General features: G+C 43.8%; 1 protein-coding gene across 1 annotated transcript in view; it reads left to right on the top strand.

Moving 5' to 3' along the window:
* Nucleotides 1-23,318, top strand: part of PDPK1 (3-phosphoinositide dependent protein kinase 1) — a 94,365-nt gene that overhangs the window by 11,008 nt on the left and 60,039 nt on the right. The window contains 4 exon segments of the mRNA XM_083372404.1: nt 14,775-14,999; nt 15,647-15,689; nt 15,860-15,997; nt 16,806-16,950. Coding sequence (XP_083228530.1) covers nt 14,775-14,999; nt 15,647-15,689; nt 15,860-15,997; nt 16,806-16,950 — 551 coding nt within the window.

The following is a 23,318-nucleotide window of genomic DNA, read 5'->3' as shown; positions in this document are numbered from 1 at the left end:
AGACAGCCTTCCCGGGCTGCCCGCAGCTCAGCTGTGTGATTTTTCGCCCGAAACAGCGCCGATCAGCTGTTCGGGCGAATTTGAAGCCCCCTCCTCGGGAGAAGAGGAGGGGGTGAGCCCCCAGGTGGGGGTTGAGTTCTCCGGGGCCGCCTGAGCTTGGAGCTTGGGCGGCTGAAGGATTGAACTCCCCCGTAGCCTGGGCTGCTCCCAGCTGGCTAGCGTCTCTGCTCCGGACTTTATGGAGCAGAGCCAGGCGTCTGCGACCATCCCTGCTTGAAGGAGAGACTATGAAAGGAAAAGAGCAGGCAGAGCAGTACAAGAGGGAAAGATGAAGAGATGAAGAAGATTATTTTATTTTACTCTCAAGCTTGATGGACTTTGCTTAAAACTTAAAGTGAAAGTGCGTCACAATTGTAAGTAAAAGATGGCGGCTAAACCTCCCCCTAGAACTTTTCGGAGTGCTGGAAATTCTCCGGTGCAACAACAATCATTACTGCAGGCGTTGCATTCTCCTGATGTATTGACTTCGAAGGATCTTGAAAGACATACCCAGTTAATTCTGGAGTCAATGGGTGCTAAATTTGCACAGATGGAGGAGAAATTGGAGAAATTGGAGCAGAGAATGGAAGAAAGGATGGAACAGAAACTTAGAGAGATGAAGGCAGACATTTTGTCCTCAGTGCATAAAGTTGCTAAATGTGTGGAGGTGCTGGATGACCAAGTGCAAGACTTGACTCAAAAGAATGCTATATTAGAAGCAAAAGTTTTGGAAATTGAAGATTTAAAAGACAAAATGGATAGTGAACAGAGTCTGGCCCAATTTTACCAGATGCAGTTTGCTGTGAGAATTAGAGGCCTAAAAGAGAATATTAAGGAAGATTTAAAGCAGCTGGTTTCTGAGGCTTTTGAGGGGGTATTGAATCATCCAGCATCTGAAATAAAACAAGGTATGGACAAAGTGTTTCGTGTGAATTCGTGGATTGCTAAACAGAGAAAGTTGCCTAGAGATGTGGTGGTTTATTTTGTAAAAAGGGAAGTTAGAGATGAAGTTATACAAGCTGCCTATGATACCAAAGTTGTGATTGCTGGTCAAGAAGTTTTGGTTCTAAAAGAAATTCCTCCAAAGATTTTAAAGAGAAGGAAGGATTTTATTTTTCTTGTGCAAGAGCTCAAGCAAAGGGATATAAGGTTCAGATGGGAGATCCCAGCTGGGCTGAGCTTCATGTATGATGGCAAAAGGTACTGTTTGGGTAATGTGAAGCAAGCGCATGACTTTTACAACAATGTTTTAAATGTAACCCCATCAACACTTCTGGAAGCTGCAGAGGGATCTGGAGAAGGAGAACATCAAGAGGATGAAGATGGACTGATAGACGAGAAGGGTACAGGAGGAGTTCAAGCTGCAACTCTTTTGGATGATATTAGAGAACAGAGGGTGACGCGTGCTGCCTTAAAACGCTCAAAAAAGACAAAAAAATAAGACCAGCAGAAATCTATGGAACTTCCACAATATACTTATAGACAAGTGGTAGTTGTGTTTTTAAAAGTTTTGGGATGATATGTATGGTAACAGAATCTTTAATTTGGAATTAATGGACAATTTATTACAGAGGAAGAGGAAGAAAGTTTTGTGGGTTAATGCGGGTTAATTTGTGTAAGAACTATCTATTATAGTCTATTTTGGCTAGAGAGGTTAATAGGGATAGGTGTTTGTGATGTGTAAATGAGAATATGTTTAGGTAATAGGGAAATGTGGAAGAACATAGATGGGAATGATGCTAGTTTTCTTTTATTTTAGTTTTTTATATATATTTAGTATTGTTAAGGATTGGTTTACTTTATATAAGCTAGAGAGTGATGGATTTTAGAGTTTATAATTGTTAGTATATGATTGTTTATGATTGCTTTTTAGATATATACCTTGTATTTTGCTCTGGGAAGTCGGAGGGGGGGGAGGGGGGGAGGAGGGGAAGTAGAGGGGGGGAGGCAGGGGAGGGAGGAGGGAGAGGGGGAGGGGGGAGATAGGGGGGAGGTAGGGAGGGGAGGAGGGAGGGGGAAGGGGGGTTTCTTAAAGGAAAATTGTATTTTTTAAAACTTTTCAATAAAAAAAAAAAAGAGGTGGACAAGATCCTAGGGAATTTGAGCTCAGCCATTTTAGATCCATGTCTCCCTTGGCTGGTTAAGGCCTCCTGGTGGGTGACAAGCAAGTAGTTATTGGCAGTGATAAGAGATTCTCTGGGGGAGGGTGTAGTGCCTCAGTCCTCCAAAGATAGCTCTCTTTTTAAGAGGCTATCGCTAGATGCCACCCAGATGGAGAACTTTAGTCCTGTCTCCAACTTTCCAGGACAGGCAGGCAGGATGTGCTGCAGTCCCGTCTATTTGAGCTATGCGACCACCCAAAAAAGCTGCCTCAGTCATTGCCCCTCTCTAGGAATGTTATTTCCTGCAAGGTATGATTGCCCCCTCCCCCCCATTGCTTTTCCAAAAGACCCTGAAGATATAGTATTGTCTGTGGGCCTGGGGACCATCAATGGAGATGGAGCTGATCAAGTAATTAATTTCTATTGTGTTGTTGCTGCCGTGGGGGAGGGTTTTATATTATGGATTTTTAATGTTGTAAGCTGCCCAGAATCACCTGTGTGCAAGTAAGTTGGGTGATCATATAAATTTACACACATACAAACACACAAAACACATGCTTTTTAAAGAAAAAAAATCACTTCATGACAGTGAGATTAATTAAGTGACATTAATCAATGGAACATTTGCCTTCCCGACTTGTGCTCTGCTGCTGGAGGGTTTTAAGAAAAGATTAGACAAGCATCTGTCTGGGATTTTATAAGAACTCCTGCCTTGTGTCCAGGGTCCCTACTAGCCCTGTGATTCTAACAAAAGATAATACAAACTAAATTAAACTCAGAAAGAAGAAGAAAAATAGACAATAGAAAGTGCGAGAGAAAGGAAAGAGGAAAAATAAAAAAGAGAAAAGGAACATTTAAGCAGGCAACTTCTGATCCTTATCACAAGCACAAACAAGCTTAAATAGTTTTTCATGTTGTGTAAAGTTTTATGTAATAGCTTTTCTTCCCTTAACTAATCCTTTACTCATAAGCAAACCCATAAATCATTAACATTTCAGCTCTGTTGTCGACAAACATCACAAAGGGTTCCCTGAGCTTATAGAAACACATCTTAATTTAACTTTGATCAAATAAGCCAACTTTGTATTCCTTCTTGGAGGCTTTAGCAAACCTCTTTTGTTACTCCAGTAAATAGTCACTCTCCAAGTCATTGTCTTGACTTGTCATTTCTATCCCCCTATCCGTAGAAACAGACATCATTGCTGACATTATAGCTGCTAATTTCTGTCCCAGTTCTTCAGATTTCTTTGAAATATTTCAAATGTGATACCATTTTGTGTCATTTTGTCTCAATGCTGACAAAAAGCAAACATATTTTCCTTTGATGCTTCAAAATTTTAGTCCCCTCAAGTTTCTGATATGAATAAACATCAACTAAACAATTTATTTCTCATGAAGGTGCTATTTAATTTAATAATTACTTCCAAAATTGTGTAGCAAAAAGTACTATTTTTTTGGAATAAACAGTGAAAGAGTGCTTAGAGCAGGGGTGTCAAATTGCCGGCCCCGTGGGCTGGACGCGTCATCTGGAAGCCACGCCCACCCCATTGCTGGCAATGGTAAAACTCCCAATATGTTGCGCGACGTCACGTGACATCGCGAGTTTGACTTGTCTGGCTTAGAGTGTTGATTTTGGATAGATTAAAAACAGACTAAGTGGTTTAGATGGCTTTGGGGAAAAGAAAATTAATTATATTTTTCCTAGGAAAATGGTTGTTTGGATTCTTTGGAGAAAAACAACCCATCTTATCATGGGACTTTGAAGGTTAGACACTAGAGGGAACTAGAAGAAAATAAAGTTTACAGTTAGTGGATAAAAATGCTTAAATTTAACTTGTTAACAAAGAATGGAGCAAAATATTTTAACAGTGGATATTTTAAAGAATATTTTTTGAACAATGGTCTCAAAAACTAATTTTAAGAATGTCTGATACCATAATAATGGTTTGTTAATGATATCACAGAACAAACCAGATAAGACTAAAATTGATTTAAATGTGATTTAAATATGAAGTTTACAACAACAATGATGTGGAACCACATGATATACTGGACATGTAAATGAAATTGGTTAGTCTTAATACCTAAAGGGAGCACATAAATATTAACCTAGAAGAGTGATTTGGATAACCTGTTCTTATTGGATGTACAAAACAGATTTGTAAGTCCTTAAAGGGTTCTCTAAGATGGGACAAAAAATGAAAAATAAGTCAAGTTCTAGGACATTATTTGAAGGGATCGAAAAGCAATATTATAAAAGTACAGGGAATGTCTGTGGAGACTCTTAGTCGTCCAGGTCATTCTTGTCCCAATGGTGCTTTTTCAAAAATTAATTTGGTTTTTCCTTGAAGACGTTTCGCTTCTCATCCAAGAAGCTTCTTCAGCGTCTTGATTGAGAAGTGAAACGTCTTCAAATAAAAACGAAGTCCAGTTGCCTTTTGAAAAAGCACATTTGGGATGTGGAATTGGCTTCTTTGATCAAGGTTAAAATAGATATGTAGTTGTTTCTTAATGGACTTTTGTTAATGAATGAATGACGAGGCTTTTGGGATTTATTTATAGCTAAGATATGGGATGAAGAGAGTAAATGTTGCATTTGAAGAGAAGGCAGTAAGTTTCCATAATTGTCTGTACTTGTGATGAGGGGTGAAGTTACTTCTTTATATACTTTCTTTTTCCCTTCTTAATTTTTTTCTTGATGCCTTTTTTCCTTCCCTTTTCTCTACTTTATTTTTCTCTCTCTTTCTATTTTTTGTAGTTTGTTTTACTTTTTAGGATTGCTAATTGTAATATGTGTGTGTGTGTGTTTATATGTATTTATATATAGAGAGAGGGGGGGAGGTACCCAACCCAGTGCCCTTTAAATGGTGCCACCACAGTTGAGAGCATGGTAGGTTCCATTTCTCCTCGGCACGCAAACCCTCTTCAAGATGGTGGCCGTGGCAGCGGCTGCCATGCATTGTAGCAGATAACAACAGCTGTGCAGTGTGGGAGAAAGAGTTGGAGAAGGATAAGAAAAGTTCAATCAGTATTAAGTAAGATTAAAGAAGGAAATTAAGGAAAGGGAGAAGAAGGAAGCGGTGCGGTACTTCGGAAGGAGGAAGAGAAGGAGAAGGAAAGTTAAAGCAAAGAGAAGAGAAGGAAGGAGAAAGGGGGGAAAGGAGGGGGGAAAGGTGGAACCAGCAGCAGGTAAAACTGGTGGCATTGCAACTGGTAGGTGCAAACGGCAGCGGGTGAGATTGGTGCATCGCAGCCGGCAGCAGGTGACAACGGGGCAACCTGTGGTGGCAGCGGGCGCAACAGCTTGTGTAGAGCTCAGAAGGAGGAGAAGAAAGGAGAGGGAAAAAAGTGAACTTTAAAAAAAACCTTACAGAAGCAGAGCTCAGAGAGAGGCCTCGGCGGGACGTGCAGCGCAGTGGCCGGGAAGGGTGGCGGCCGCATCAGGGCAGCCGGAAGGGTTGCTCCCCAAATGTGGCGGTACAGCGCGAAAGCTAAAATAAGTGGGCGAGGCGCCTGAGAGAAGAAGGAGGGGGACGACAGCTGAGCAGAGCTGGGATCATCACCACACCTCAAGATGGGAGAAAAGGCCCATTTACCCAAAAAAGAAGAAGGAGGGATCGAAAGATTGTTAAAAAAATAAATAAAAACCTGCATAAATAATTTTTAAAAAGAAAAATATTTTTTGTTAAGTTTTTAATTATTTTTTAAATAATCAGGTTTTCAATTTTTAGAATTTGTAAAGTATTTTTTTTAAAAGGGGGACCTAAAGACTGAAAAATAGTCCAATTTATTGTTTTAAAATAAAGCCATTTTTTAAGAAAATTTATAAGTTTATAAATATTCAAGGTCTTTAAAATTTTAAAATAAAGACAGAACCCAAAGGCTAACAAATTAGAGAAAATTAGCCACTAAAAAACAAGACCTTGTCTGGGAGAAGTTGAGAATTTACCATTTTTATATACTCTGTTACAATAACTTTGAGCTGAGCGACACCCCCCCCCCCCCCCCCGTTCTATTCCTTTTTGCTTTCTGCTTCTCTGGATTACAATTATATCTTGAAGGCAATCTGATTTGCCTTTGATGTTTTTATATTTAAAATTTACTTCAACACTAGCCACAAGAGGGAGCAAAAGACTAACATTTAACTTTTATTTCAACATTAATCACAAAGACCAATTTTGAAAACCAAAGGATACAGTGTTGAAAGTACTGCTAAAAATAAAAGTCTTCATTAAATTAAATTTTTAAAGAAATAAGGCACCCTTGCCTTGGAACTACTCAGAGCATTTGCAAATAGCAGGGAAAACCACATGGTCCAAGAAAGACTGTTGTGATATGTATGCATGTGTGCCATGTATGTATTCATGCCTACTGAAGGCCCAAATGGAAAAAAAACCTGAGAACCATCCCCCCTGCAGTGCAGCCCAGTCCATCCCCACTGCAGCGGACGAATCGATTTCATATCCTCCCCTGGAAGAATACACACAGAGATCTGGAGAAGGGACATTATTGAGTATACTGGTGACAGGAAAAGAAGTAGATGAGACTTCCCCAAGGGGGGAAAAAGTGTGTTGGTGATTACTTTCTCAGAGGAAAGGACTCGGCAGTTTGTAGACTGGACAATTTGTCAAGGAAACTATGCTGTCTCCCAGAAGCAAGGACCAAAGATGAGAGGCTTAACTAAAATAATTAAGCCCACAGGTTATTATCCCTTTCTTTTTCATATGAGGACAAATAGTACAACAAAAAGCCAGAAAACAATATCAAGAGACTGAGCAGCTAAACATGAAAGCAAAAGAGATAGGAGCACAGGCAGTGTTTTCATCTGTACTTCCAACAGAAGATCAACATCCAGTAAGGGAACAGAGGATTGACATAAGGCAGGGGTAGGCAACCTTGGCTCTTTTATGACTCGTGGACTTCAACTCCCAGAATTCCTGAGTGAGCCATGCTGAGGGGAAAGGGAGAGTTTCTAAGCTGAGCCATGCTGGCTCAGAAATTCTGAGAGTTGAAGTCCACAAGTCATAAAAGAGCCAAGGTTGCCTACCCCTGACATAAGGGATGGTGCTGTTGAGAGAATTTTGGATTCCTAGACTGTAGTGTGCATTACCTACATGAAGGGCTTCTGGCAGGGGATGGGCTACAGTTCACAAAAATCAGGAGAAATGTGTTTGGAAAACAACTGGCTCGACATATCCAAAGAGCTTTTACTTTAAATGAAAAGGGAGGGAGACCAGTTTTTAAGACTTAATTCCAAGCATAAACCTCAAGATAACTGATCAAACAATGAGATAAGGAATGGTGAGAAAAAAAGGAGAAATTGGATGTAAAACATTGTAGGAAGCAAACACAGGGTCAGTCATAAAGGATTCAGATGCTTACTGCTCAAAGTATGAGGAACAAATAGGACAAACTTGAAGTCCTAATACACAAGGGTAGGTGTGACACTGCTGTCATTACCATAACCACCTGGGAACCAAAACCCATGACTGGAACGTACTGCTAGAAGGGTTTAAATTGTTCAAAAGAAACAGACCTCCCAAAAAAGGAGGTGGGGTTGCATTATATGTAAGAAACAACTGCAACTCTACAGAAATACACTAAACCAAGAATAAAAACCTTGAATGCATTTGGGTTAAATATAAAAGGAAAAAGGAATGACAGTGCCATAGGTATATACTACAGGCCATCCAACTAAGTAAAGGAAATAGGTGAACTTTTTACTAATCAAATAAGGTATGCAGGAAACACACCACAGTAGTAATGGAAGACTTTAATTACCCTGATATTAACTGGGAGACAAACTACACCAAGTGGGATATCCAATAGGTTCATGACAATTTATCTTCCAAAAGGTAGAGAAGGGAGGCTAAACTTTAAGGTGAATGATTAAGGGAATTAGGCATGTCTAACCTTTCAAAGGAAAGGATTAGTAGTGAAATAACTTCCAGTACGTGAAGGGCTTCACAAAGAAGAGGGGATGACCTATTCTCCAAAACACCATAGGGTAGGACAAAAAGGATTTAGTGGAGATCATCAAAGAGATGCAACCTAGAACTAAGGAGAAATTAACATAACAATGGGAACAATTAATCGTAGAACCGCTTCCCTCCAGAAATTGTGGGTGCTCCATCATTGGAGGATTTTAAGAAGAGGTTGGACAACTCTTTGTCTAGAATGGTATAGGGTCTCCTTGAGCAGGGATTCAAAGTTGGACTAGAAGACCTCCAAGATCCCTTCCAACCCTATTATTCTGTGTTCTATGAAACTATTATCCTGTGGTATCCATGTGAGGAGCAGCTGTCTGAGCACAAGCGGGCAATCTCCCGTCCCTATTATCCTAAGCGGTTCCATGAGACCAGTCTACTCACTGGTCCTCTGGTTATCGCTGTATTATCCCACCTTTCCCTACTTCAGAGTTTGTGCTGGAATTGCCTAGATTCTTTGTCCTTGGAGACTTCAGTTCCCCCCCCCCCCCGAAGGAGGAATTAGAAGTAGCTCATTTAGCATAAACTAAAGTTCAGGTCTGTGCTTTGAGGTAAGAGGGGTGAAGTGTCAGTCCTTATCTGCACTTACCTCCTATAAAGACGGCAAGCTGGCAGTATTATTTAGGATAATCCATAGATACTCTTTTTGGGAATAATGCTGGATCCTTTTGATAAATGTGTAATCATCTGGAGCAGGGGTGTCAAACTGCCGCCCGTGGGCTGGATGCGTCAGGGCGAAACTGTGACCACCTCATTGCCGGCAGTGGAAAAAAAGTCGTGACAGGTTGTGACACATCACGTGATGTTGTGAGTTTGACACCCCTGATCTGGAGGATAAAATCATGCTCATGTGGAGTTGGGTGTTGGCTGAACAAGGTTAATCAGGATTATAGGGGCATCGTCATATTTGGGAATAGTTGATCCTAATAAAGCTAATAGAGAATTCTGTGATATTAGCTTAACCTCCTGTGAATTGAATTCCTGCCTGACCTTGGTGAAAGCTGTTGAGGTAACAGGCTGGATTCAAGCGATGGTTGATGATGCGCTGTTGAGAAAGAGTGGAATGCTACCTGCCCTGAAGGTGCTAGTGGGGATGTGCCTCCTTCAGAAGCCGTCACTTTACTTAATTGTTTTAGACAGCTATCAGCCTTTTTAAAGAAGGTTGTTGAATAGGCAGGTGGTGAGGTTTGCAGCAGGAGGGAGCTGTGGATGAAACCGTTTCTTTGGGCCCCCTTCCACTGATTCAGAGCTCAGGATTGGGCAGAAGTGACATCGGTTGCTCTTACGGATGACCTGAATTGGGGGGGGGTACAACTGCCTAGTCTTGCCCATCTCTCAGCACACAAAACCCTTCTGAGCCAGCTGGGAGGGCCCAGGCCTGAGGGTCCCGTGTTCTAATTGTTTTCCCTTTTGTGGCTGGGAAGATCAAGTCCCCGGGTGCTCCCATGTGGGGTGCTGCAGAGCCTGGCAGCCTTTAATACTGAATTTCTATGTGAAGCTTCTCAGGGAGGTAACATGCAGGCAAGATAATGTCAGTATTGTGATAATTCTCAGTTAGTACATTTTCATCTTGGCTCGATCAGGAAATGTGGGCAAAATTGTGAATGTTAATGAGAGTTATTGACTGATTCTGGAGGAAGGTGGTAGGTAAGGCCTTGAAAACCGTGACACAGTGCCCTCCTCGGCGTCAGTAGTGGCCTTCCTGGAGTGGGAATTTTTCTTGACATTCACTCATGCGATTGTGGAGCACCCCTGGAAGACTATTAAGAAACTCCAAATGTTTCAAGGTGCAGTACTTTGGGTGGCAGTGAGTTTATTAATTCAGTGTTCTAAAGATCAAAGTGATTTTTAAAAAAAAATATAACCATACATGATGGTAGGACATGGGTGTCTCAGATCACTGTTTTGGATGGATTTTGTCTGTCTGTTGAGGTGCTGGAGGGAAGATGATAACCTCTCGCTGATACAAGGAGTCCCAAGATGGAGTCATGTTGATGGCAGTCTCTCCTCTGGGTCATCCCGGAGATTAGGACAGCCCCTTCCTTCCCTGTGGATATCTGGCACTTGGGGCTTTTTGGGGTGGGGTAGAACTGTGATTGTATCCAGGGAAGTGGCGCCTGGATATTCAGAGAGGGGAAAAGGAACTAGGGTTTCTGATTTGTATTATTTTATGAGTTGTTTTTAATGGCTTATGGGTTGATGTTCCCTTAACCTGAATTTCTGTATGTAGGGATTGTAAGCCATCCAGAATCTGATTGACTGGAGTGACGTAGAAGCCTAAATAAACAAATCTTAGCATTGCCTGCCATCTAGCCGCAAAAAGGATCTAGGATGCTGTAGGAACAATACTCAAGGCTAGGAATGGTGAACTTTTGCTAACTATGGGCCACAGGGTCAAGAAACGATGGTGCAAAAGGAGGGAAGTCTCCCCACCCCACCCCCCCAAAAAATCACCTTTGGTTTCGCTGCTTCTTTACAGTATTTATGAAAAATGTTAAGCCTGTTCTGGGAAGCCTTTTTGTTTTGAGTGTTTGTATATTGGGCAATGTATACTTTCACTGAAAGAGGGGCATGGATGATTTTGGATCATACACAAATACACATATTCACCTTGATTTATTCAGTCAGTACACAGGAACTTTTTCTTGTAAGTTCTAGAGAAATGTATTTGAGAAACCTCCACTCTAACTTAGCAAAGGTCTCAACTAAATGGCAGAGAAACAAGAAAAGAATGGTAACTTAATTGTCAGAGCACTTCACAAAACCCCTGGGAACATTTCTAGTTGGTTATCAAGAGGTGATGGAGGAAACCCTCTCATGCATGACCTCTTCTCATTTCCGGAACCCATTATGGTAACGGGCCATAGTTGTCTAAAAGATTAAATGAGCCAGCTTACTTGACGCTGCTTCTCTTCCTAAAAGTAAAGGGATGTGTATCTGTTATACCTGTCTTCTACGTGGCTCCGAATCAGGTAGTCTCTTCTAATCAGTTCCTAAGATCCAGTCTGAGGCGGTCTAGGAGAAACAAAAATGGCTGCATTTTGAGGAAGAAGCTTTCATTGAGAGCGGACTAAACCAGATTTTGCCAAGCCAAAATGGAAAGTGAGCCTTTGATGGACTGTCTGAGTGTGGAAAACTGTGGCAAAACAGAGTCGTTCAGGGGGTAGAACTCTCTGGTGTCTGGGCAGACGGAAAGTCCCGTCCCTGGTCAGGCTACTTGGGGCTGTTACAAATACCGGGGTCGGCATGTTGCATTCTGGCAATGGCAGATGTCTAATTGGAGGGTTTGAGGAGCTTTCTTGCCCCCCCCCTAGCTTTGGTTAATTGCTCTCCTGCATTGGATTCCTAGAGGTCGTTCTCCTGCTTTGGGCTTCAGGGCCTGTGCATGCAGCCAGGTGGGCTGCGCTCCTTTTGACGTCTTGGTCTTTGCAGACATCACTGAGCCTTCTGGCTCACACACTTTGTGAAGCCACAGAAGGGGACTGAATGACCTGGCCTGCCCTGCAGGGCTGAACCAAGCTATTTCAAATGTGATTCCACTGCAGGGGGACAGGAAGAAAGCAGCTGTGAATGGCCAGAGAGCCTTAGAAGCATCCCGATTGCCCTTCTCCTGAAAAATCCAAGACCCGGCAAATTCTGAAGTCTTTCCTGTGGGCTGAGGTCAATGTTGTGTTCTAGCTGGGGCTTTCAGCTTGTCTGCTTGAAGTGCTGCAGATTCTGCCAGATAATGAGGGTTGTGGCCTGATTGTATGGTTTCCAGGCTCTCTGGATTAGTCTTGACAGGAGAAGGCATCTTTTCGCTGAAATTTAGTAAATAAGTCTGAAGGGTTAAGTAAAAGCCCAGAAAAGGAAGAAGATCAGAAAAATATAAGGCAATTCCACAGTAGAATTAAGGAAGAGTATTTTTTAAAAATATGTTAAAAATAAGGCAGTATTGCTTATATATCTATATACAGTCCTATTTTGGCACTCAGCTGCTTTGAAACTCATCAAATTTGGTACACACTGCATTTTCCTCCTAGACTCACAGCTTTCTTTAGAAGATCATATAGTAACTGTGACTAGGGGGGGCCTTCGCCCAGGTTCGCTTGGTGCGCCAGTTGCGGCCCTATCTAGACCGGGATGCCTTGCGTACAGTCACTCATGCGCTCGTGACCTCTCGGTTAGACTACTGCAACGCTCTCTACATGGGGCTGCCCTTGAGGACCACTCGGAGGCTCCAGCTGGTGCAGAATGCAGCTGCGAGAGTCGTGTTGGGGGTCTCCCGATACTCCCATGTTACACCTCTGCTCCGTGAGCTGCATTGGCTTCCAGTTGCCTTCCGGGTGAGATTCAAGGTGCTGGTAATGACCTTTAAAGCCCTACATGGCATGGGTCCGGATTACCTTGGGGAGCACCTGCGGCCGGCATCAACTTCCCTCCGCCCAGTGCGCTCCCACAGAGAGGGCCTCCTCAGGGTGCCACCGGTCAGAGAGTGCCGACTGGTGACCCCCAGGGGGAGGGCGTTCTCTGTGGGTGCGCCTGATTTGTGGAACCGTTTACCGGTTGAGCTTCGGATGGCTCCCGACCTTCGCTCCTTCCGACGTGATCTAAAGACCTATTTGTTTGAACAAGCCGGCCTGGTCTGATGGGTTTGGGTTTTATTACTGTTTTTATGTAATTTATTTGTTGTATTTGGGCATTATGGTTTAATCTCTTCTTAATTTTTGTATTTTGGTATTTTAGTATTTATTGCCCTGTTCACCGCCTTGAGTCCTTCGGGAGAAGGGCGGTATACAAATTAAATTAAATAAAAAATAAAAATAAATAAATTTTGATGCAAAAAATTTGTGCCGTTATTCATCCTTTGATACTTAGCGCACAAGCTAGAACTTGTAGATGTGGTTGGCTATCTTGCAACTCACTACATTATTTCTTATGGGAAAAAGTTGTTTGGTACTCATCACAACTCCAGGAACCAATTAACGATGAGTATCGAGTTACCTCTCTATATAAATATATATGTACATACGTACAGTATTAAGTGGAGAGTAATGTCTTTCAGGCTTAGTATAACACTTAATACTAGTTGAGTACTACTAGTACTTAAGGGACGCGGTGGCTCAGTGGGTTAGGACGCTGAGCTTGTCGATCAGAAGGTTGGCAGTTTGGCGGGTCGAATCCCGAGTGCCGCGTAATAGAGTGAGCGCCTGTTACTCGTCCCAGCTTCTGCCAACCTAGCAGTTCGAAAGCACATAAAAACGCAAGTAGAAAGATAGGGACCACTCCGGTGGGAAGGGAACAGCCTTCCGTGCGCCTTTGGCGTCTAGTCATGCCGGCCACATGACCGCGGAGACGTCCTCGGACAAGCGCTGGCTCTTCGACTTTGAAACGGATATGAGCACCGGCCCCTAGAGTCGGAAACGACTAGCACGCATGTGCTGGGGAACCTTTACCTTTACCTTTAATTTTACTAGTACTTAGTACTAGTCAAATACTAGTTCATAGGTAACTGTGCCAGGACCCAAATAAGAACAAAACCCAGGAGAGAAGGAAGATTTAATTTGTCCCACTTGCTGCTCATTGGCAGCTGAAAGATGGTGCTGATCACTGCTGGTCCTGCTCACAAATCTTTCAAACTGACAGGAAGCAGTTTTGGCTTTTTTCTGGTCTACCCAGCTGGGAGGCTTGCTGGACGTTTCCTGAGAGGATTCCTGAGTGGTGGTGGTTATTCTTTGAGGGGAATCTTCTGGGGCTTCTTGTCCCAGCAGCCTTTCAAACATTGCTCCATGTGGGCATCTGTCCGGTTCTCTTTAAAAAATTTAAAAATAACTGAACTCTTAAAGATTTCAGAGGATTGAGAGGAAAGTCTGGGGCTACAAATAATTATGCTAAATCTTGAAATTCTTAAGGAAGCAAGAGAAATATGAAAGTATTTGGAAGGAAATGAATTGTAGAACAAAACTGTTAAAAGTACTGTAGTACTTAAAGTTATTAAAAATAATACTTTGCACTTAATACTGTTCCTTAGAGCTTTTATCTCCATTAGTGAGTCATGAGAGGAGCTAGCAAATGCTCTGATCTGTAGCTCACCTCAGGTTTACACACACACACACACACACACACACACACACACACACACACTCTGCTGCTGCTGCTGCTGCTACTACTTGAGTTTGCAATTCCATTTCTTGGAAGCCTCTTGGAGTCAGCCAAACTGCCCAGCACCCTAAGTTGTTGAAGTTGCAGAATTTTTAGCCGATCATTCCTTTTAGCAGGAAATTTAGATGTTCAGTATAGGCAGTGTTGGGACTCAAATATGACTGCTGAAAAGTGAAGCACTGATTTTCTGGTCTGGTGCAACACAAACTGTCTGGTCAACGCGGAGGACTGAGCCTGCTCAGCAGAGTTTCAGTTGGCAGAGAATGAAAGAAAAGGATGAAGAAGAGGGAGAACACCGGGCACCTTGCTTGAACCCTAAGCAAGAGAAGGACCTTTTAGGGCCCAAAACTAGGCAGGCTGCTATGAGGTCACCTCCGACTTGGGTGGTGGACATTTAGGCCAAGTGAGCTTGGGTGACACGAGAGCCAGTGCCTGCAAGGTTTCTTACAGCGCTTTGTGATTTGGCAGGAGGGCCACAACACTGAGTGTACTTTCTACTTTGCAGTATGATGCTGTTCCTATCCAGTCCAGTGTGGTTTTATGTTCCTGTTCATCTCCATCAATGGTGAGGAACCAGGTGGATTCCAGCCTTCAACCTGTTGCTGCTGCCTGTGGCAGCAGACAGGAGTTGAATATGGAGAGCACCTTGCAACAACCTCCACAGCCTCGAAAGAAACGCCCAGAGGACTTTAAGTTTGGGAAGATTCTCGGGGAAGGATCATTTTCCACAGTGAGTATCTGTGGCAGCTGCTTGCCTTTGTACCCGGAATGCTCTTGCAGAGTCGTTGATTTTGTCTGCAGGAAGCCAGATCGGCTGTGCTGCTGTTGCTGCTTTTCTCCTGGCCTTTGCTCTTGGTGGCAAGTCTGCCTAGGCCATTGAATGCCTGATCTTCAGAACACGTCCCTTAGACAGACTTTGCTTTTCTCCCTGGCTTCCCATTCCTATTTTAACGCCCCAAAGTGTTGTGTTTTCTTCAGATGCCTGATTTCTATGAATCCCTATAAGATTTTGGATCTTGTCTGCTCTGCAGACGCAAAACACTCTGAGAAACACCTTGTAAGTAAGACCGGCTGAACAGTCTGGGTAGGACTCACAATGGGGAGTAACTGGCTGAATTAACCTGATATTTTTCCATCCTCATTTTGTAAGCACATTGTGTTAGACTTGCACTCCTGATGCCCTCTAGATACTAAACCTCGCCAAGCAAACTTCAGCAAGGCCTTCGTGTGCTTAGCCCCTTCTTCGGCCCTGATTACCACAGCCTCCAAATAAAGAGCATGTGGCTGCATAAGAACGTAGAGAATACTCCAGTTTTGCATCCAAGTGCTTGCCACATGTTACAGATGTAACCAGGTTTCTCTTTCCCTTAAAAACAGGTTGTCCTGGCCAGAGAATTGACCTCCTCCCGAGAATATGCCAGTGAGTATCACTTGCTTCTTTGGTTGTAGTTTGTTGATGACCCTCTAAATCACATCTGATATTGCTACAGAGCAATATCACAGAGTGTGACAATTGCACTTGGTCAAAGCATAGTGTGGGATTCATTGACCGAGGTCCAAATGTCTAGTAACTTGTCTGTTGTTTAAAAGTTAAAATTCTAGAGAAGCGTCATATCATCAAAGAGAATAAGGTCCCCTACGTGACCAGGGAGAGAGATGTGATGTCCCGCCTGGATCACCCTTTCTTTGTGAAGCTCTACTTCACATTTCAAGATGAAGAAAAGCTCTGTATCCTTTCTTGTGTCGGAATGGCAGTATTGTGGGCAAAAATGGAAGGGTGTCTTTTGCGACGGTAGTTGAAATGGAATTGGAATTCCGACTGTGTGTGCTGAATGCTGACCCTCATGAGCTTCTCGATGGCTTTAAGGCCAGAATGGGCATCCTAAGATTTCAGAGCCACCTCCGACTGAGTTGCAGAAAACGAAGGGCACCATTTCTGTCATGGGAAATAGTAAAAAACTAAAATATATGCTCCACAGGCAGCTCAGCTTACGACCGTGCAACCATGGCTCACAGTTACAAAAGCCTTGGAAAGAGTGACTTACACACTGCCAAACCAACTCACTCGGGGGATTGCCATTCAACCACCAGGCAAGCAGCTCATAGTTACAACTGGCCACCTGATTGCTATTTGTGACCTTTTTTTGCTGATTTCCATAAAAAATGCCTATTGGGGAAGCTGGGTTTGCTTGGTGACCACGTGATTTCCTTAATGATTGTGTCACCTGCACAACAACCATGTAAAAGTTGTCCTACAGTTTGGATCTGACTTGATTTATGACCGCAATGGAAATTCCAGTCCTACTTACGGTCCTAAAACGAGGAGTAGCTCTAATGTGTAGCTGGTTTTGTAACCCCCCTCGCCCCCCCCCCCGCCAAGTCCGGGAAAGAGCCTGAAAGACCAGTAAAAACCCTTCCCCTCCACCAGTTGGGCCTCCTTGGCTGTCTGCTTCCCGGTCTCTCTAGCACCGTCTCCAGTACGTGCCCGTGTCGGTCTGGATCACCTAACAGAAATGATTCTTAACTTGCCGTTCAGATTTTGGTCTCAGCTACGCTAAAAATGGAGAGCTTCTAAAATACATCCGAAAGATTGGCTCATTTGACGAGACGTGTACAAGGTTTTATACCGCTGAAATTGTGGCTGCCTTAGAGTACTTGCATGGGAAGGGAATTATCCATAGGTAATGTATTTTGGATTTATGCCCCTCCCAATTCCCTTAGCTCTCCTTGGTTCTCTCTCTATTGTGTGGCTGTATAAGCAGAAGGCCTTTGGGAGCCGTTTTCCCAGCAGCTGCTGGTTGAGACTTTGAACTTTCTCTTCCGGTGCAGTGTGACATTTGCCAACAGGAACATCTGTGCTTTTGAAGCTGAGTGGGGCAGAAATATTGGAAGTGTCTCTGCACTGCCTTTGCTTTCTTGGAGATTGGCCTTTTCTTTGACCATTTCTGCTCGCCTACTACAAGGAAGGAAAGGGTTTGTCTCACTTTTTTTTTGTCCCGTGCCTAGAGTGCTTGTGTGGCTGCAGTCAGAGTGGGGGTTGCAGGATGCTGGGTTTATCCCTGCACCCTTAGCCCCCTGGGGAGCCCCGTCCTGAATTACAGAGCTTGTTCAGGCATTGCAGATGATACAGCGGACAAGGACGCACAGCTCATTGGCCACATTCACAGTTCAGGTTTTTTGTCTTAACTTCTCCCTCCCTCCCTCCTGCCATTTCCTAATAACTCTTCCCTGCTCCCCAAATTCTCTGATGGATGATGAGTTGGTCTATGAAATAAATGAAACAATCAAAAAAAACTGAAGTTATATGTTAATTCAAATTTCACGTGTGTCTGTAAGACACGTGAACTTCATGAAGCTATGATTCAATGAATGAATGAATGAATCTTTATTGTCAAAGTACAAGTATGTATACATTGAGATTAGCTGAGCCTCCCTTTGTGCTCCCACCCCCCAACACACAGTGACAACAAACCCTCCATCTTACTACACCATGTGAACCAACTACAACACACACCGGCCTCCCAAGTCAATTCTGCATAAAATTCACAAAAGTTATTTCTCATTCAAAAGCCTAACTGCCCACGGATAAAAGGTGTTTTTCAGCCTGTTGGTGTGGCTGGCTATACTCCTATATCTCCTACCCGATGGTAGGAGAGTAAAGAGGTACCGACCAGGCTGTGAGTCATCCCTGAGGATTGTCCTCACTCTTCCAAGGCAGCGGGTCCTGGCGATGTCATCCAGTGGTGTCAGAACAGCCCACAATGTCTTGTGCTGTACTCACCACCCTCTGTAATGCTTTCCTATCCGCGGCTGTCAGACCAGCATACCAAACCACAATACCATACGAGAGGACGCTCTCTATAGTAGACCGGTAAAAGAGGGTCATTAGCCGTTGTTCTACACTGTTCTTCCGCAAGACCCTGAGAAAGCGAAGCCTCTGTTGGGCCTTTCTAGCCACCTGGGTTGTGTTAACTTTCCAGGTCAGATCTTCACAGAGGTAGACTCCCAGAAATTTAAAGGTACTCCTAGATGGATTACTGCAACTTTCTTGACATGGGGCTGCCCTTGAAAACCATCCAGAAATTAGCATTAGCCCTGATGATGCTAGTTTGAGTAATTTAACATCTGTGAGAAAACAACCAAGCTCATAGAGCACCGAGGATTTCCCCCCCCCCATCCAGAAATTACAACTGGTCCAGAATGGGGTGGCATGTGCTGTTCTGGGTGCTCCACAGATGGCCCTTATTTATTAATTAAAATATGTAATTAATTTATTTGCCACCCATCTTGCCTCAGCACTGCTCCATGAGCTGCCCTGGTTTCCATTTTTTTTCTGGGTGCAGCTCCAGGTGCTAGCTGCTTGCAGGGATCTGCATCTCCTTGAGGGTTCTGCCTGGCCCGTCGGCTCAGGTACCTTCCGTCACATGCTGGCCTCTAGCGTCCCTCCTTCCCCTTAATTATCCCTGCCCTGCAGAATCCTTCGGAGGAAGAGGAAGGCTTTGAGGAGTTACCCCACTTCACAAGTCTTGGGTGAGGCTGAGCCTGGAGCCCAGCCGTTGGGAGCACTGAGGCCCGGGAGTTGGTTTTTTTTTTAAATTGTACTATTTTGTGGGCCACCCAGGATTGTGGTTTACGATAGGGATGGTAAATAAATAAATTATTTGTAAAAATTTAGAAAAGATTGTAAAAAATTAGAAAAAGATGGATAGCTTTTTCACAGATGTAAATTGCCATTTTGGACAAAAGTATTAAATGTTTAAAATGCTTTTTCCTTTAAATATGTTTTTAGGTATACTGCTTCATTATTTTTAAATCTTGCCTTTTTTGTAGGATTTGGTCTTTTTCAAAATGTTTTCGACTTTGGGTGACAAAAGCCTCTTTCTGTGGATGCTTAAAACGTTTGATTATTCCTCCAGGATTTCTTGTGAGCCTGGAAATAAGTAGAGCTTCTGCTAAATCTAAAGTTCATGATAATTGATAATTATACACGGTCCTTGTCACATGGATAGATTTTCTGCAGGGTGGTCTCTGCCCAGCCTTCTCCTTCAGATTTTATTTATTTAAAACATTTATAGAACTGCCCATCTTTTGGTAACCCTGGGCAGCTCCCAATAAAAGATATACTAATGGATTGGACTATTGCAATGCACTCTACGTGAGGCTACCCTTGAAAAGTACCCCGAAGCTTCAGCTTGTGCAGAATGCAGTCACGCAAGCCATAGTAGGTGCCCAAAGGAAGGCAGATATAATACCTTTGCTCCATGAACTGCCCTGGGTGCCAACCTCTGTCCGGGTCCCTTCACCCCATCATATCCACACTTCCCACTTGTTCAGGCAGGGAAGGCCTACTACAGACTCCGTCAGTCAAGGAATTTTCCTGTTGGGGTCTAGGTAGAGGGCCTTCTCTGCCGCTGCCTTGCCTCCAGAAGTAAGGAAAGCCTTGGCTTTCTGCAAAGGGGTCAAAACTTGTGTGGGGGAACATAGAGGCCCACACAACTGTGGGGCTGGCTGGCTCCATGAGAACCTCTCACACACACCTGTACTGACAACCGCTAACCCCACTTCTTGGAATTCTTCACCTTCCGAATGTCAAGGTTCCGGCTGATGATCCCAACGAAGAAAGCACACCTGAGAGATTCCGATCTCTAATGCAAAACTTTATTGAACACAGCGTATCGGCACTAATGAATAGAAAACCAGCTCTGGCAAATTGGCGCCAGAAAGATAATTAAAAGAGTGAAACCTTCCCTCCCCTCTCTGACAGTTCAGGTCACATTGTCCAATTATTCTTCAGGCAGTTGTCATGCAAAGAAAGTCTCTGCTCGCCATAGCATCTCTTCTGTGACTTTGCTTCCCATGCGGAGAGAAACCAGCTGTGCATTCCGTACAATCCCCTCCCCCCTTGTAACTGTTGGCAGGCTAGAAGCGGCATGGCTGTCCTAGCGCAAGCAATCTTCGTAGCTTGGCACTGAAATTTTTATAATGTTGTTTATATAATTTAAAAACTTTTAATCCTAAATTATTCAGATTTTAGTGTTTAATTTTACTGATAATATTGTACACTGCCCAGAGCTCCTCTCCACAGGAGATGGACAGTTAAGAAATATAATTGGTTGATAAATACATAAATAAATAAATAATGGTGCATCTACCACCACGGTAGTTGAGTCTATCCATCCTTCTTTTTCCTTCCTTTCCTTTTCTTAACACGAGAGCTTTCTCCAAAGACCTGGGTCTTCACATAATGTGTCAAAGTAGGATTATGTGAGCATGCCCATTTATCCCTCGAGAACGCTCTTTTTTATTCAGCCTCTTCAAAATCCAACTTTGCTTCCATGTAGTATCCCAGAAAAACTATTGCTTGGACAGTTCTGATCTCTGGAGATGCTATCATATCCTAGCCCTGAAGATGTTTTTCCAAGGCTTCCATGGCTTTTTCTAAAGACTCTCCATGTAGGGATTTAATCTGCATTGGACGATCTAAAATACTATTTTGCTAGCATGTCAAAATAAGGCTGGTATACAGTAATTTGCATGTTCTCTCACATCTCCTTTGATACGTAGATTGAGCTCTTCCAGTTGGTTTGGTGCTATGCCTAGTTAGAACCTCTACCAATTCTTCTGTTGCTCACCCTATTTATTTATTTATTTGTTTTATATACCGCCCTTCTCCCGAGGGACTCGGGGCGGTGTACAGAGCAACGTTTGTATACAGTTAAACAATATTAAAAACAAATGAACCCCAAGAGCTATCAGGCCAGGCCGGCCTGTTGGAACAGGTAAGTTTTTAAGTCGCGCCGGAAGGTGTGAAGGTCGGGGGCCATCCGGATATCGGTAGGCAAGCTGTTCCAGAGGGTTGGCGCACCCACTGAGAATGCCCTCCCCCTGGGGGCCACCAGCCGGCATTCTTTGACCGGTGGCACTCTGAGGAGGCCCTCTCTGTGGGAGCGCACAGGACGGTGTGGTGTTGACGTTGGCAGTAGGTGCTCCCGTAGGTATTCCGGACCCATGCCATGTAGGGCTTTGTATGTCATCATTAGCACCTTGAATTTCACTCGGAAGGCAACCGGAAGCCAGTGCAGCTCTCGGAGGAGAGGTGTGATATGGGAGTATCGGGAGGCTCCCAGAAGTGTTCGTGCAGCTGCACTCTGCACCAGCTGAAGCTTCCGAGTGGCTTTCAAGGGCAGCCCCATGTAGAGAGCGTTGCAGTAGTCAAGGCGAGAGGTCACAAGTGCATGGGTGACTGTACGCAAGACATCCAGGTCCAGATAAGGTCGTAGTTGGCGCACCAGCCGAACCCAAGTGAAGGCCCCCCTGGTCACAGCTCCTATGTGATCTTCCAAGGATAGCTGTGAGTCTAGGAGGACACCCAAGTTGCGGGCCCTATCAACAGGGGGTAGTAACTCACCCCCGATGTTAAGGGATGGGATGCTCTGAGTATCCTGGCATGCCGGTATGTACAGCCATTCAGTCTTGTCCGGGTTGAGTTGAAGCCTGTTCCTCCCCATCCATTCCCGAACCGCTTCCAGGCAACGGGACATCACGTCGATGGCATCACTGATGCTGTTTGGAGTTGAGATGAAAAGCTGGGTGTCATCAGCATACTGATGGTACCCTACTCCAAAACCACGAATGATCTCACCTAGCGGCTTCATGTAGATGTTGAACAGGAGAGGCGAGAAAACCGACCCCTGAGGGATTCCACAAACGAGAGGCCTCGGAGTCGACCTCTGTCCCCCTGCCAACACCGACTGCGAGCGTCCCAGGAGAAAGGAGGAGAACCACCGCAGAACCGTGCCTCCCACTCCCAATCCCCTGAGGCGCCGCAGCAAGATACCATGGTCGATAGTATCGAAGGCCGCCGAAAGGTCTAATAAGACTAGGACAGAGGAATGGCCCCTGTCCCGGGCCCTCCAGAGATCATTCATCAGAGCGACCAATGCCGTCTCCGTGCTGTAGCCCGGCCTGAAGCCCGATTGGCACGGGTCTAGATAATCCGCTTCATCCAGGACTAATTAGTTGGAAGGGACCTTGGAGGTCATCTAGTCCAACCCCCTGCTCAGGCAGGAAACCCTATACCATTTCACACAAATGGCTGTCCAGTCTCTTCTTAAAAACTTCCAGTGTTGGAGCATTCACAACATCTGGGGGCAGGTTGTTCCACTAAGGAAGTTTCTCCTTAGTTCTAGTTTGCTTCTCTCTGGTTAGTTTCCATTTTGTAAGGTACTGTATCTTAGCTGTTGACTGTATCGAATTTCAGTATAACCTTCCAATTTTGATCTTTGTATCAGTTACTATGTATTCATTGCTAAGAAAACGGCAGGGACCAGTGCAGGCTGTCACCAAGAGGCAACACCAAGCACAAACGAAACAAAAAGAAAAGTTGCATTATGTTTAATGAGTGGATTCTTTAAAGCAACATCTTTTTCATATCATAAATGTCATGGTTCCGACAGATGAAACTCTTCAAAGAACTTTGAGGCATTGTTCACCTTAAAGAATCTTTATTCAAGTAGCATGGCATCGGCACATACATAGTTGAAGCCAAAATCTGAATTCTCCTCCCCTTAGCACATAGTATCAAACACAATTCCCTCCTCCAATTGACAGTCATAGATCACATTCTCCAATTAGTTTGAAATGCAGGTTTTCCCTCTTGTTCTCCAACCTGCCATTTCTTATCCTCTCTTATTTCAAAAGCCCCTGCATTCACACACAATTACAATATTGTTATGTCTGTCTAACTCCCATCATATTCCTCCTCCTCCCCCCCCCAGTATCATCTAATTCTAAAAGTAAAGCATAGGAAAGAAAAAGGCTGCATTTCCATATGTTGTCAAAGCAAGAACATCCGATGTTAGCAGCGTTGACAATAAATAAATAATACTTCAAGTCATTTTCAAGACATGTACAACTGAACATTTTTCAATGTTTGGTTTCTTTTTATCCTGCAGTACGAGTTTTTAAAATGGAATTTACTGTTAAAAGCATCTGAGCCGTAGGCCCTCAATGCCTACTAAATCTTTTCTTTTCTGCTTTACTTCTTACT

Source organism: Vipera ursinii (genome assembly GCF_947247035.1).
Source record: "Vipera ursinii genome assembly, chromosome: 13".
Taxonomy (NCBI): domain Eukaryota; kingdom Metazoa; phylum Chordata; class Lepidosauria; order Squamata; family Viperidae; genus Vipera; species Vipera ursinii.
Note: the sequence above shows the minus strand (reverse complement) of the source record. Positions and strands in the feature narration are given on the sequence as shown.